This window comes from Ictidomys tridecemlineatus, chromosome 12 (genome assembly GCF_052094955.1).
Source record: "Ictidomys tridecemlineatus isolate mIctTri1 chromosome 12, mIctTri1.hap1, whole genome shotgun sequence".
Classification (NCBI taxonomy): Eukaryota; Metazoa; Chordata; class Mammalia; order Rodentia; family Sciuridae; genus Ictidomys; species Ictidomys tridecemlineatus.
Genome location: NC_135488.1, coordinates 101491980 through 101506091, shown reverse-complemented (window position 1 = coordinate 101506091; position 14112 = coordinate 101491980). Strand labels below are relative to the sequence as shown.

The 14112-nt window shown below is 42.1% G+C and overlaps 1 protein-coding gene across 1 annotated transcript in view; it reads right to left on the bottom strand.

Moving 5' to 3' along the window:
- Positions 1-790: 790 nt before the first annotated feature.
- The window catches only part of Hadha (hydroxyacyl-CoA dehydrogenase trifunctional multienzyme complex subunit alpha), a 41798-nt gene continuing 28476 nt past the window's right edge, over positions 791-14112 (bottom strand). Inside the window, exons 11-20 of the mRNA XM_005322566.4 lie at positions 13836-13945; positions 10195-10329; positions 8074-8245; positions 5796-5882; positions 3963-4103; positions 3537-3605; positions 2756-2951; positions 1936-2050; positions 1393-1538; positions 791-1308 (exon numbers count right to left, since the gene is read on the bottom strand). Of these exons, the coding sequence (XP_005322623.1) occupies positions 1163-1308; positions 1393-1538; positions 1936-2050; positions 2756-2951; positions 3537-3605; positions 3963-4103; positions 5796-5882; positions 8074-8245; positions 10195-10329; positions 13836-13945 (1317 nt within the window). The 3' untranslated portion in view covers positions 791-1162. The remainder of the gene's footprint in view (positions 1309-1392; positions 1539-1935; positions 2051-2755; positions 2952-3536; positions 3606-3962; positions 4104-5795; positions 5883-8073; positions 8246-10194; positions 10330-13835; positions 13946-14112) is intronic.

Below are 14112 nucleotides of genomic sequence, written 5' to 3'. Positions count from 1 at the left end.
GCCAGTCCCAACACCTGAGCTGGGACTAGGGAAATGCTTTAAGTACTTGCAAATGGAGCAGAGTGGGCAGTATCTGAGTTTAGAATGCACCGAGTGTTATGGGACTTGAATTAGGATTCCGCACACATTTGGTAACTCAGTGTGGATCTTTCTGCCAGACCCAGTTAGGAGCCCAACACTGTTTATCCAACTGGGCACTACTGCCAGAACACAAGTGTGAGAACCCAGCACACCAGGGCCGGGGGTGGGGAGAGATGAGGTGATAGCAATGGGGGAGGCTGCGGTCTCTGCTGCTTCTCGGCCACCTCTCACCTCCATGCACGCATCTTTCATCTTCCCTGGTGTGGGCCAGCACATGCAGGACTCCTGCATTGGAGAAATGTCATCTCCTCTATTTAACTCTGACATTGCCACAAACATACTGAGAAGCAATCATGCATGAGGCCTACCAGGAAAGGAAACGGGTACCAGCATATGGTGAGGAGATCCAGTATGTGCAAAGTCATACCTTTTGCATCCTGGCACACCATTCCTCTTATAATTCTGCTGCTCTCAGTACCCAGGGTCATTTCCCCTGTGAGCAGCCCTGCCAAAGCATTTAAGCAGTTAAGCTTAAATGGCTGTGGGCACAAAAAGTCCCACTTTCTGGTATCACAGTCTCTCTCAAGCAGATGCCCAGAACTCCCCAGTATCCTCCTACTCCAAAGGGACAGGGCTTTATTCCAGCTCATGTCTTCAAGAAGGGCTTGAGCCAGAAGGGCAAAGACACAAGAAAAAGAATCAAACCAAGTGGGTGATAGTTCGGTTTTTACTGTTGTTCTGGGTACAGAAATGCCCTCGCCACCACTAGCCACCACTGGCTTCCTGGGAGGAACAGGCAACAAAAGTGGCTCTGGATGGCTCTTAGCTGCTGATATGGGCTTCAGGGTTTAGAAAAGGAGCACAGTGGGTTCCACTTTCCAATATGAAGTACAAACTCTAATTCATAGCCAGACTTCACCAGGAAGGAGATGGTCAGAGCTGAAGGCACTTTAATTAAGGAGCAAACTCAAGGCCAGGCTTGGTTTTCCTTCTACTTCCTGATACACCCAGATGGCACTTTTGAAGCAGTGCTGCTGGCAGCTGGGTTAGTGCACTGATGGAGCAGGGTGGGAGGGCCTGCTCACTGGTAGAACTTCTTACTGGGACTGTTGGCGTGGTCAATGAGCAGCTGGCATGGGGTGAACTGTTTTCCATAGGCAGCTTCATACTTCCGGAGCCGGTCCACTATCTTCTGAGCACCATATAGATCCACAAAACGGAAGGGACCTGGACAGAGAAACAGGACTTTATTGAAAGAAGCAGCAATGAGAGCACCAGGATGAAGGGAGACTTGCCAGCCCGCAGACGAACCTCCGAGACAAGGGGGAAAGCCAAGGCCAAAGACTGCTCCGATGTCTCCCTCTGCAGGTGTGGCCAAGATCCCGTCCTGTAGGCACAGCACTGCTTCATTCACAAATCTTGTCACCACACGGTACTGGATGTCTTCATCAGAGGAGCTGCCAACATGAAGAGACAGTTAGGAAGAGGAACAGGGAGGCAAGCCGAGCTGGGGTTGAGTACGAAGTGTGGGTGGGTGCTGGGAGCCCTGTGGCCAGGCAGGACCAAACCTCTCATTCTGCAGAGAAGTCAGCCTGGGAGGCCCAGGCTTTCCCTTGGAAAAAAGGGGTGTTACTTGTCCTAAGTGATATGAAACTGAGCACCCATGAGGGTCTGGCACAAGAGGATAATCAAGTGCTCACAAGTGATAATCAAGAGCTGGGAGGAAAGCCTGTGCCAGCTTCAGGAGCGTTCTCCTGGTTCAGGTGAGCGTAAGGGAAATAGAACAGGGGCCAGGAAGCTTTGGGCTGTCAGAAATATATGTTTCCTTGCCCTGAGCCACTCAAACTGACTTACACCTCAGGCTTAGCAGGAAGCCTCAGACTTGCAAAAATAGTATCCATGTCAGAATTCAAACTCTTATTCTTCGAACCCTCCTGATAAATGTAAAAGCCTTTCCCAGATTTGCGACCTAAAAGAAGAAAAGAAGAGGCAGCATCACCACTTGTTCTCCCAGCCCTGGCCACGAGTGCCTATCTCTGCTACCTGCTGTAAAGCTCCAGTCTTTTCCCCGCATCCAGCTCACCCTGAAATTCTTTCTTTATCAGAAGAGCTGACAGAGAAGGAAGGAAGATCTTGTGATTTCTGGAGCTTGGAAATCTGTATCTGCTTGAAAAGGCTGCTCAGGTGAGCTTTCATGTCCAGATACATAACAGCAGGCCCCAGGAGGCAAAGCCTAACAGAGATTTTGCTATTTCCACAGATGTAGCAGAGGTAGAACAGAAATGCATCTTGGACCTGGTAGCGGCAAAGACCTAGAAGTCTAGACCTTTTTTTTGGTGGTACTGGGGATTGAAGCTCTAACACTGAGCTATATCCTCAACCCTTTTTATTTTGAGACAGGGTCTTGCTAAGCTGCCTGGGCTGGTTTTGAATTTGTAATCCTCCTCCCTCAGCCTCCGAAAGCTGCTGAAATTACAGATGTGCACCACCATATCTGGCTTTCTCTCTGTCTTTTGTCTGTACCTAGGTGCCCAGGAAATCATTTTTGAAACTCCCTATGACCAGGCTTGAGTGTTTAAGAAACACTCTTCCTTGTGGGCCTTCTGTGATTCCGTGTTCTCAAGATCATGCTGAGAACTAATGGTGCCAGTCATGTTTTCTTGTGCCTACTCACCCAGGAAGCCCTTGGACACCATCTGGTTCAGCAGCTCTGGGCTTCCACCTCCAAACCGCTCCCCAAAGGCTTTGCCCAGATCTTCTGCCACATGTTTCGCTACATCCACACCAACTTCATCTGCCAGGGTAGCAGCACCCACAGGAAAGCCAAAGCCTGTGGTCAGGGAATCCAGCTTCTTAGGGTCAACTCCTTCCTGAATAGGAAGTGAAGCAGGGGCCTCAGGGAAAGGCCATCTCAGATCCTTCCCCAACACACACAGAAGGACTCCTCTGGCTAGCCCCAGGCATAGCCTTGTGCAAAATTTCTCTGGGTTTTACCTGGCTATGCCCAGGACTGGCACTCCATGCAGGGAAGCACAGGTGGAAAGTGTGCAACTTCTTGATCTATAGCACTTGAAGGAAGTTTAGAGATGAACAAATTATCTACTTCCTTCCATGTTTGCAATTCTGAATCTCAATACTAAGAAGATGCAATAGGTGACAAGGCTGAGAGCACCATGACTGTAAAATACATCAGTATTGCCAAGGAGCAGTGCTGCAGAGTGCTGAGATTCCTGTTTGGGCAAGTGTCTAAGGGAGCAGAGTTCAAACTCTGCCCATTTACTGTGGCCTACATGACTTCCACTTCTGCACAGAGACGGTGGGTACAAAAGGGCCCGAAGAAGCGGCAGGAGTTAGCGTACTCAGAGGAGCCTTGTACCTCCTGTTGACATCTTCAGTTTGGAGACCTGAGTGAAGGAGTGGAAGAGGCCTCAAATGCTCCACAAAGTAATACCCACCTGGAGGATTCGTATGACTTCAGACATCATGGGTGCAAGACACCTGGTGGTGTAGAAGCCAGGTCCATCCTGCAAGGGAAAGAAGGTGAACTCATCGTCTGCTTTTGACTGGAACTACTCATGTCCAAGAAGTCTTGCTTTCCCAGCTGTGATTTCAAAGTTTAAGGGAATTTAAAATCTCAATGAGAGTCCTTAATATTAAATTGCAAAGAAAGTTATTCTGGGATAGTCTGGCACAACGAATTGTTTCATGGTCACCTTCAAGGCCTGGAATGAGTGGGAGGATCCTGTCATATTCCAGAAACAACCAAGGGGACAGCATTATCTGAAACTGCTATATTTGCTCCAGAAAACAGTTATCCAGTCTGGAGGTATAGGGAGTCCTTTTAGAACTTTCAAATGTGTTGTAAAATCCCAGCTCCTCACCTTGACCACAATGATGACCTTCCCTTGCTTGAGACCAACTGCTACAGCAGAAGCAGTTGTGTCCTTGGATGTTTTCTCTGTTGTGATGATCTCTAGTAGCTGCATCTTGTCCACAGGAGAAAAGTAGTGCATACCAATCACCTGGCAAAGACAGCCAAAGCCAATAGATCTACAAATGCTGAGGAGGGAACCTGACACCTTCATTTTTTGTTAGAAAAATAATGGAGGGAAAGGTGAATGTGATAAGGAATACTGCTGACAGTTAAGTCATGTAGTTCCATGGATTTCTGATGAGAGGTACAGTATGTTTAAGGTGAGCTAACCAGAATCCTCCTCTTCCATTTGTTTCTAAGGATATTTGTGTCTACCAACAATCAGTGCCAAAGTCACAGCTAAAGGCCAAACTAGATTTACTGGGGAAGAATGGATGAAGATTCCACTTATAGTAATGATGATGATGGTTTAGGTGAGAGGTCCACATTTTATGGGGAAGGGACAGGCAGAAGCATTGGTTAATATGCTCGACTGTCAGAGATGTATTTGCATTTTACATAGATGAGTCTCACCACTAGGACTCTAAGCTTAAGAAACACTTCTGCACAATCCTATGCACCTGTAGACTCATTAAACCAGTGATTTTCACAGTGTAGTACCCAGATCCACCATCATGAACATCACCTATGAACACCAGAAGTATGGATTCCGAAGTCTAAGCCAGACCTACTGAATTAGAAAACTCTGAGGGTGTGGTCTGGATCTGTGTTTTAATGAATCTTCTCAATGATCCTGATGCATCCTACCATTTTATTTATTTTTGTGGCACTTGGAAGAGAACCCAGGGCCTCATGCATGCTGGGCAGGGACCTCTACTACTCCCCAGCCCTTTCTATTTTTTATTTTGAGACAGGGTTGCTTAGGCTGGCCCTGAGCTTGCAATTCTCCTGCCTCAATCTTCTGAGTAGCTGGAATGACAAGTGTGTGCCACCATACCCAGTCTTATGCTGACATTTAAAACCATCTCAGAAAGCTAACAATTTGATGGGCTTCAAAACAAAACTGTGCAAGAAGTCTAATTCATTAATTTACAGTTCTGCTTTCTCCCTCCACTTTAGTTACTAGTTACAACTAATAATACCTACTATTTTAATCCATTTATCATTTATTTCTAACATTTAATCCATTATAACTCTGTGAACTTGTCAAGTTTTCTAGATGAGGAAAAAAGGCATCATGAGGTTCAAATCAGTAGCTCAGGGTCAGTTAGTAAATAGCAGGGAGGGATGCCATCACAGGTCAGCTGTCCCTGAAGTCTGACCACTGATCTTTACCAATTAAATGTTATCTTCACTTATCAATCCAAAAGTTTCTTCTATACTCTGAACTGTTCTTTTACTTTGGTCTAAAATACTTAGGTGCTTCTGCACCAGCCTTTTCATGTCCTGGGCAGAAGGTCTAATCAAAGCCATGGGTAGACACAGGCCACCTTACCCCTATCAACCTATTCTAAACAATTACTAGACTGCTCTGTAGCCAAATGGATATTTTATTCTTATTTTAGGGCCTATCCTTCAATGTCTAATTAGAGGATAAAGGATGGTTTGAAAACCAATACCAATTAGGATGCAAATAACCAATGTACGTATATTTAGTTGTACTTCACTTATTACTGTACCCTACATTGGTCATGGCCTAACTTTCCTGTGCCTAATTTTTGGGAATCACTCCTTCACATCATAATCCACACTGTGATTTCTCTTATTTATATTCTAAGCCTTTCATCGGTGAGTCTGAAGCAGTAAAACATTTCAGGGTTTTTCTCTGTTCAGAGATTACCTTTTCAGGTCTTTTGCTGACAGCAGCAATTTCATTGATTGGGAGAGCAGATGTGTTACTGGCAAAGATACAGTGATCTGGAATCACCTGCAAGGGAAAAGCGTTTAAGAATGTGTCACATAGGCCTGGAGATGACAGAGTCTGTAGCAAAGCTAAGAAGGGTCATGTGGGCCAGGCCCACCCTCTCACCATAAGGCTCAGACAACAAACAGCACTCACCCAGACATTTCAGATCACCCAAGCTTTTGTTTTGGGGAATGTGTTGACCTTATTCTTTTTCCTGTTCAGTCTAGATATGGTCTATCATAAGGTCCTGACCTGGAGAGTATATCTCAGCAGTTGAATAAATAAGATGTCTTAGATGCAGGCTGCTGGTAGCTCAGTGGCACAGCACTTGTTTTGCATGTGTAAGGCTCTGGGTTCAATCCCTAGCATCTCAAAAGAAAAGAAAAATCCTTAGATACTAACAAGATGGCCTTAAATCAAATTTCATTTATTTGAAGACTCAGCATGGATTCCACACCTCTTCTTATTGGGATCTGTCCTCAAGACTGAAAGCTTATGACACCCTCCACTCCTGCCTTGACCTTTAAAAAAATGAGACATACACGCATGCCTAGCTCATTTTTTATAGTGTATTAATAAAAAGTGGTATATCACTACAATTATATCCACAGTACATGAACACTGTGGACTTTATTAGCCTGGAGGATAATCTCTAACACAGCATTCTGTCTCTGATCCAAACTTATTCTTTTTTTTTAAAAAAATATTATTTTAGTTGTAAATGGACTCAATTCTTTATTTTATTTGTTTATTTTTATGTGGTGCTGAGGATTGAACCAGGGCCTTATATGTGCAAGGCAAGTGCTCTACTGCTAGCCACAGCCCCATCCTCCAACTTATTCTTGTTTTAATTCAAATGCTTGGGTGAAAAACATGGAAGATGCACCTGTTAAATTTGCACAAGTCTGGGATAGGCAGGATCCAAATATCAGAGATGAGAATTAAGGCTGCAGATAGGTTAACATACCAAAAAGATAGAATAAAATAAGATCAATTATGACAGAGATAAAGATAAAGTATTGCATTAAGACTCAAAAAAAGGAAAAGAAAAAGAAAGAACTGTATAGGCACACGAGGGAAAATACCTGGGTTGGCAGTAAACCTGTGATAAAGATCCCATGATTTTAGTTAATTGAAAGTGGAATGAGACTTGACAGTATGGCATGACTAAGTGAGCAGTCTCAAAATGTGTCATTAGTACCAAGTACTGGTGGAAAAATCCTCTAGGAAGAGCAAACTAAAGTCTCCAAAATGGCTGGCAACAGTCTCAATTTGTAGTGTAATGGTTACCACTCTTGCCTCACACAAAAATGGCTGACAATTCTTCCTCTCCTGGGACATGCTTAGCTGTGGTCCTGCCTCATGCCCAGATTACTGCCATCTCTTTCTTTCTAGGCTCTTTCTTGATACCACCACCAAGGACTCCTATTACTCATGTCATCCTGTCTCAGAGCATTTGGGAGGAGGACCAGAGTAGCATTTCCATGAACATGCATTTGACTCCAGCCTGGAGTCCTTTGCTGCCTAGAAGAAATTTGGTTATCACTTGCAGCCAACCAAAATCTCAAAACATCTGGCCATATAATTCCATCAAGTTATTTGTATTTTGAGTGATTATCTCTCCTCATAAATAAAGCCAATGAACCCTGTGTTTAGGTTAATAAGCTATTTAATTTTCTTCCTTTATGATTTAGATCTGACCTTTCTACCATGGAGAGTTCCTGAGCTCACACAAAAACTATGTTTAGGGGGCTGGGAATGTGGCTCAGGCGGTAGTGCGCTCGTGTGGCATGCGTGCGGCCTGGGTTCGATCCTCAGCACCACATACCAACAAAAATGTTGTGTCCGCCGAGAACTAAGAAATAAATATTAAAAAATTCTCTCTCTCTCTCCCCTCTCTCACTCTCTATTTAAAAAAAAAAACCATGTTTAGGGGCTGGGGTTATGCTCAGTGGTGGAGTGCTTGCCTAGCACATTCGAGGCACTGGTTTTGATCCTCAAACCACATAAAAATAAATAAATAAAGTTGTTAGTCCATCTACTGCTAAAAACATTTTTTAAAAAACCAATAAAAAAAACCCCCTTATGTTTGGAAACAAATAGTGCTATATACTATATAGAGAACCACGAGTTTCCCACTAGTTCTTTAAAAATCCCTCAGTTTCCCCTACTCATTCCACTAGGATCCAAATGTGTCAACCCTCTTACTTACTGCTTCTACTTCCTTTAGTACTTTGTGCTTAACACTGAGGTCCTCAAAAACAGCTTCAATCACCATGTCGACCTTTTCAAAACCCTGGTAATCAAGTTGCCCAATCAAGTTGCTGAAGATGGAATCCCTTTCAAATGATGTTAGAGATTTCTTCTTCACTTTGTCGTTTAATCTAGACAAAAAGAAAGGAGAGTGGCATTTATTGAGTGTCCACAGGCTACAGTGTCACTGTGTGTTTTTTACAGCTTTATGAAGGAGTTATTTTATTACCCGCATCTTGAGGGGTAATAGCTCAAAGAAGCTCGGAGCTTCTTTTATGGCTAGTTAAGATAAGGTAGCTTTCAAAAACCAGCTGACCCCCAAGTACAAAATAACCCCTAAATGCCCAACTTACATTAACTGTATCCCTCATAAAACAGTTCAATTTGCCAGGAGGAGCAAATAACTCAAATATGAGAATGGCAGAACAGAAGAGCAACCGTTCTAATTCTCTAACTAAACCACCTGGTTGTCACACTGGTTGTCATCACTCACGGTGTTCTATACCTGTAATCTTCTAGAGGAAGCCTTAGGTGGTTCTCTTCAATCCCCTTATTGCTCAGCACCTAGTAGCTCACTGCATTTATCACATAAAACATTAACTCAAGGTTTCTCCCTTTCCAAAGGCAGCTACAAAGGATTCCTGCTACTCAGTGTTTTATTGCCAATGAAAACAGACTCTTTTAGATTTAATCTAACCACACATTCAGAATAAATAACCTAGAGCTTTCCTCTACTGAAGTATAAAGCTAAATTCCATTCACCAATTTCTGTAACCAACAGAAAAACAAAGCCACAGATAAGTTAAAAGATCTTGAAAGTATGGGCTCAAACCTCTTGGTTTCGTTTCGTTTCTTTCTTCCTTTTTATCACTAAGCCACATCCCCAGCCCTTACTGCCAATAAATTGGGAGGGGACAGGAATGATGTCCTAAGTCACTTGCATGGTGAGTGAGCCTTGTCAGAACTGAGGTTTCTGAGATGAAAAGTAAAGCTAGGATGGCTGTACCCAGACAGGTCACAGAAAGAAGCTATCATAGAGCAACAATTTCTCTTTTTGGTGACTGTATTAAATGCTGTGTGGGGATGCTTGTTTACAAGTTTCAGAGAAATGCTGCTATTTCTCTAGCATACACCATTTTTTTTGTGTGTGGGGGGTCAGAATCTTTTATTACAATTCCTTTTTATCTTACAATAAGCTCCCAACATTACTAAACCTGTCAGGTCCTAGCATTAGGGTAGCAGCGTATGAACTCCTGTACAAATGTTAACAATGTGCTTCAGCTACATAAATCCATTTAAGAAACAAAAAAAAAGCTCACTCAGCTAAAAGTCACTAGCAGGATGGTCTAAGTGCAGCCAGCTTGTCCCTCATGCTTGAGCAGCACACAGTGCTGAGACCAACCCCAGGTTGGCCAAACTGCTGCTGCATATCCCCTCAGCAAAACTGGCGGTACGTGTGTGGGGTGAGTGGGCAGGCAGGGAGGGGGAGAATAAGCCACCCTTGTCAATTCAGAGTAAGACGGAGGTACAGTCTGTAAAGCCTCAGCTGTTATGGACTCAGCAGGAAATGGCTTCGCCTTGTCATGACAATCAAGAAAGACAAGGCCCAAGAGTCTCAACTGGCCTGGCCTCTACCTGCAGTTACTGCACATTCCCTCACACCCCAGCCTCAGCCCTCTCAACAGAGATACTGTCCTGCTGGTTTAGGAAGCCATTACACAACAGCAACTACATGCAAACTGCAGTAAAACCCACAGGCCTGAGGATTTCACAGGATAAGATAAATGGCATTTAAAAATACCAACTAACCAAGAAAACAAAACAAACAAAATATCTACTGGAAAAGGTTTTCCCTTCGACACTCAAAGACTACAGATTCCAGCGATGTTAAAGTTCATGCTACCTTGAAGTGCAAAAAGGAATTAGTGTTTCTAAAAATCAAAGAAAATGTAACTTAACTATGGAGTATCACCGTGTTCAGGGCAAAGGAATCTCTGATGGCAAACCATACCCTCAAACCAAGATACCAAAAACCCCGTAAAACGTTTTTACTCCTGGCAAAAGCAGAGAGCAGCCTTACCCTTTGAACACTTGTTGCTGTCCCCGTCCCAGTCCAGCTACCGTAGTGTCTTTAAGAAGGGTCTTCAGCCCCTTGTCCACGGAGACTTGGGCGATGCCAGCTCCCATAAGCCCTGCACCAAGAATACCTAAATGCCTGAAAGCAAAGGATGAAATGATTCTGGGAAAGAACTCTTACTTGTTTCAGTAAAAGTGGGAGGTTGCCCAAGTTATCATCCAATAAACTAACTCAAGCAGGCAACTATGAGGTGCTTTAAATAATTTTTTTTTTAAAGAGAGAGTGAGAGAGGGAGAGAGAATTTTAATATTTATTATTTATCGGCAGACACAACATCTTTGTTTGTATGTGGTGCTGAGAATCGAACCCGGGCTGCACGCATGCCAGGCGAGCGCGCTACCGCTTGAGCCACATCCCCAGCCCAATAATTTTTATCTATACAAATACAGTTTTAATAAATAACTGATTTTTAAAGTGAAATGCAAACTTTTTTGGGTCTAAAAGAACAGGTCTTCCCAGAACTATACTAATTCCCAATAGTGCCTGAAGATCTTGGAAAATGACACCACCTCTCCTAAGCCTAAAACGAACATGAATAGTTTAGTTTTCTGAACAAAGGCCAACTGGCAGTGACATGTCTGAAGACTAACTATTTTTTACTTGATAAGCAGTGATTTGTTAGTGATTTTACCATTTTCCAGTCGTCTTTCATTTCTCCTGATATCTGGGCCTCTCTCGCCCCTCACCTGGATGAGTTTCGAAGATCTCAAAACTCAGCTAAAAGTCACTAGCTGATCCAGGTCCTTCCCTCTCCAGTGCCTCTACAGGTGCACATCCCTACCTTTTCACCCTTGATTCCTCTTGAACTTGTTAGGACCACTTGATTTATTCCAGTGTATTCTGCAGTGGCTTCATGTACAAGCTCACTGTTTCCTCAAATAAATTCTAAGCTTTCTGAAGACCAGAAATCATATGTGATTATTTTTAGTTCTCCATAGTTCTGGAACAATATGCCATATTACCACAATAAATAACTTAAAAAAATTAAAGAAATACTTCCTTCATTAAAGAACCCTAGATTTATAGTTCTGTAGATGTAAATTAGAGGTGAAATGAGGGGTAAAGTTTCATTCCTAACCATTCTGGTTATAATGTTAGAAAGTTACACTGGAGGGCTGAGGCCGCCGTAGCTCAGTTGGCAGAGCACTTGCCTAGCATGTGTGAGGGCCTGGGTTTGATCCTTAGCACCACATAAAAATAAACAAAGGCATGCTGCCCATCTATGACTAAAAAAAAAAAAAATCATACTCAAGTCTGAAAAGGAAGACTAACTTCAAATCCAGGAAGCATCTCCTAAAATTTCAAAATTTATCTACTATCTTTTTCTTCAGTTCTTTCTCAAATTAGGTCAACTCTTAGATCATCCTGGTTTTTCTATCCGTTTAATTTTGAGTTTTTGAATTTTGATTCAAGGTGATTTCTGTCTTAACTACAAGGTTATTTAAGGATATTTAATTCAAGTTTGGGAATTTTCTGGTATAATGTTTTTCTTCATTGTGATTGGGAGGGTAATGTTCATAAGCTTAAGTGCTTTGATTTTCACTCATTTTCTATTTTTTCCTTACATTAGCTTTAATGGATGATGCCTCTCTTTTTGTATAGTTTGTACAAAATACATAATGTACCTAAATATAACAATAAGAGTAATATACAGACAAGTATAGCAGTGTGAAGTGGCATGCTAGGTTTTTTATATTACCAAGTGTATTATAAAGTGCTTGTCTGCCTTTCCTTCTCTCTCTTTCTCTACTGAGGACTGAACCCAGTGGCCACAACCCACTGACTACATCCCTAGCCCTTTCTATTTTGAGACAAGGTCTTGTTAAGTTGCCAGAGCTGGCCTTGAACTTCCGATCTGCTTACCAAGTAACTGGGATTACAGGTGTGTGCCACTGCGCCTGGCTGGAAGTACAGTTTCTTTAATTAACAACATTGTGTACGTGGAGGGATGGGGGGTGAAGATATTAGGTAGGGTCAATTCTTAACATTTTTGTTTCGTCCTTCCTTTCTTTCTTGTCACAATAAAGTCCCCCTCTTAGAGCTTAGCAATACTCAAAGAACAAATAAAATAATAATAATAACAAAAAAAGAGAAGGTCAAAACTTTTTATATAATTTTAAAAATTGTTGCGGATGAACACTAAATTCAGTCCAATCTTTGACTATCACTTGAACCTTCTGGGAGTGCTGTAAGACTTTACCACGTACTTAAATTGTGTTTGTACAATATAATAAACACTGAGCTCCCATTTAAAAAAAAAAAAAAAGAAGTTAGCAATACTCTCTGCCTTCTGTTTATGCTGTACATGAGGAATAGGGCTTGTTTTCCTCATTAATCTGTTTGATATAATCCTCCTGCTTCAATCTTCCAAGCCACTGGGACTATAGGCATGATCCACCGTGTCCGTTGAAAAGGTGTATTTTTAAGTGGCCATCATTATTCTATTGCAACATAAGAGTAATTTGCCAGACCATTATATAAAAGGTACTGTTACTCTTAGGTAACAAACACAATTGATCTGATACCAATCAGTAAGTGTGCTGGAGAAGGATTTTAAGGTTGTATTTCAGATATTATTTGGAAATCAACCCTCCTGGCTAGAATCTTATCTGTCTCACCCAGCTTCTTTTCTACTTTATCTTCTAATTTAGGTGTTATCTCATTAAAGGTGAGCTGAAGAAGAAGGAAGGAACTTTAGCTGCTTCTCTTCGATCCCTCATTGAAATTCAGCTAGAACAGGATTTTCAAGATCAGTACTGCTACTGTTTTGGGTTAAGTAAGTCATGCGGTAGAGGCCATTCTGTGCCTTGTAAGGTATTTAGCAGTATCCCTAGCCTCTAACCATTACATATCAGTAACATCTCTTCCTCCCCAGTTGTGATTACCAAATGTAATCAAATGTCTCCTGGAGTGGATAAAATCATCCAGGTTAAGAAGCCCTGAGCTAAGGTAGGGACACATTAAATAGAAGATGCTGAAAAGCAGCATAACATTAAAAAAAAGGATTATGATGAGTATACCTGAAACAGGCAAATACAATCTCACTGCTTAAGTTGTAAGCTAAAAGAAGCAGAAGATTTTATTTTATTTTATTTTATTTTTGTGGTGCTGGGGATTGAATCCAGGGCCTTGTGCATTTAAGGCTAGCACTCTACCAATTGAGCTATATCCCCAGCCCAGAAACAGAAGGTTTTAACAATGATAATGATGCTTTATATTTTTTAATGAGGAAGAAGTGAATTCCCAGAGATGGCATCTCAGGTCAGAAAGAGAGAGAGAGAAAAGACCATTGAAGGATACAGAGTACATTTAGGAAGGGGGATCTAAATTGGATTTCTCAGAGACATTAATATCTAAAATAAGGAAGTGATTAATAGGAGTCACTATAGGAACAGAGAAAACTCAGACAGGCAGAACTTTGAAAGACAAAAGGTTCTTGGAGTAAATAAAGGCTCTAATGTGCTCAGATAGGAGAGCTTGAGGGCAAGACCAAATTAACACATAAACCTAGTTTTGCAGATCTTCAAAAACATCTGTAAGCTTGCACACAGTAAGGTTCACCACGGCTTCTAAGTTTAACTTACTTAACATCCTTCTGTGGGGCTCCAAATTTATTTTTCTTGCACAGGACTTGGCCATGATATAGTCCCACCAAGGCTTTTGATTCTTTGGTCAATGCCAGCTCTCCAAATTTCTGAAAAGTAAAGAACAAGAAAAGGTAAAAATTTACAGTCTGAGTGACTTGGATTCCTTTGGTTTGTTTTTCTCTGCAGAGCACAGGTGGTATTCATAACACCTCGGTTTCCCAGGTGTGTTCAGGAGACTCAGTGGTGGCTATGCTGTCTCCCACTGATTTTTTTT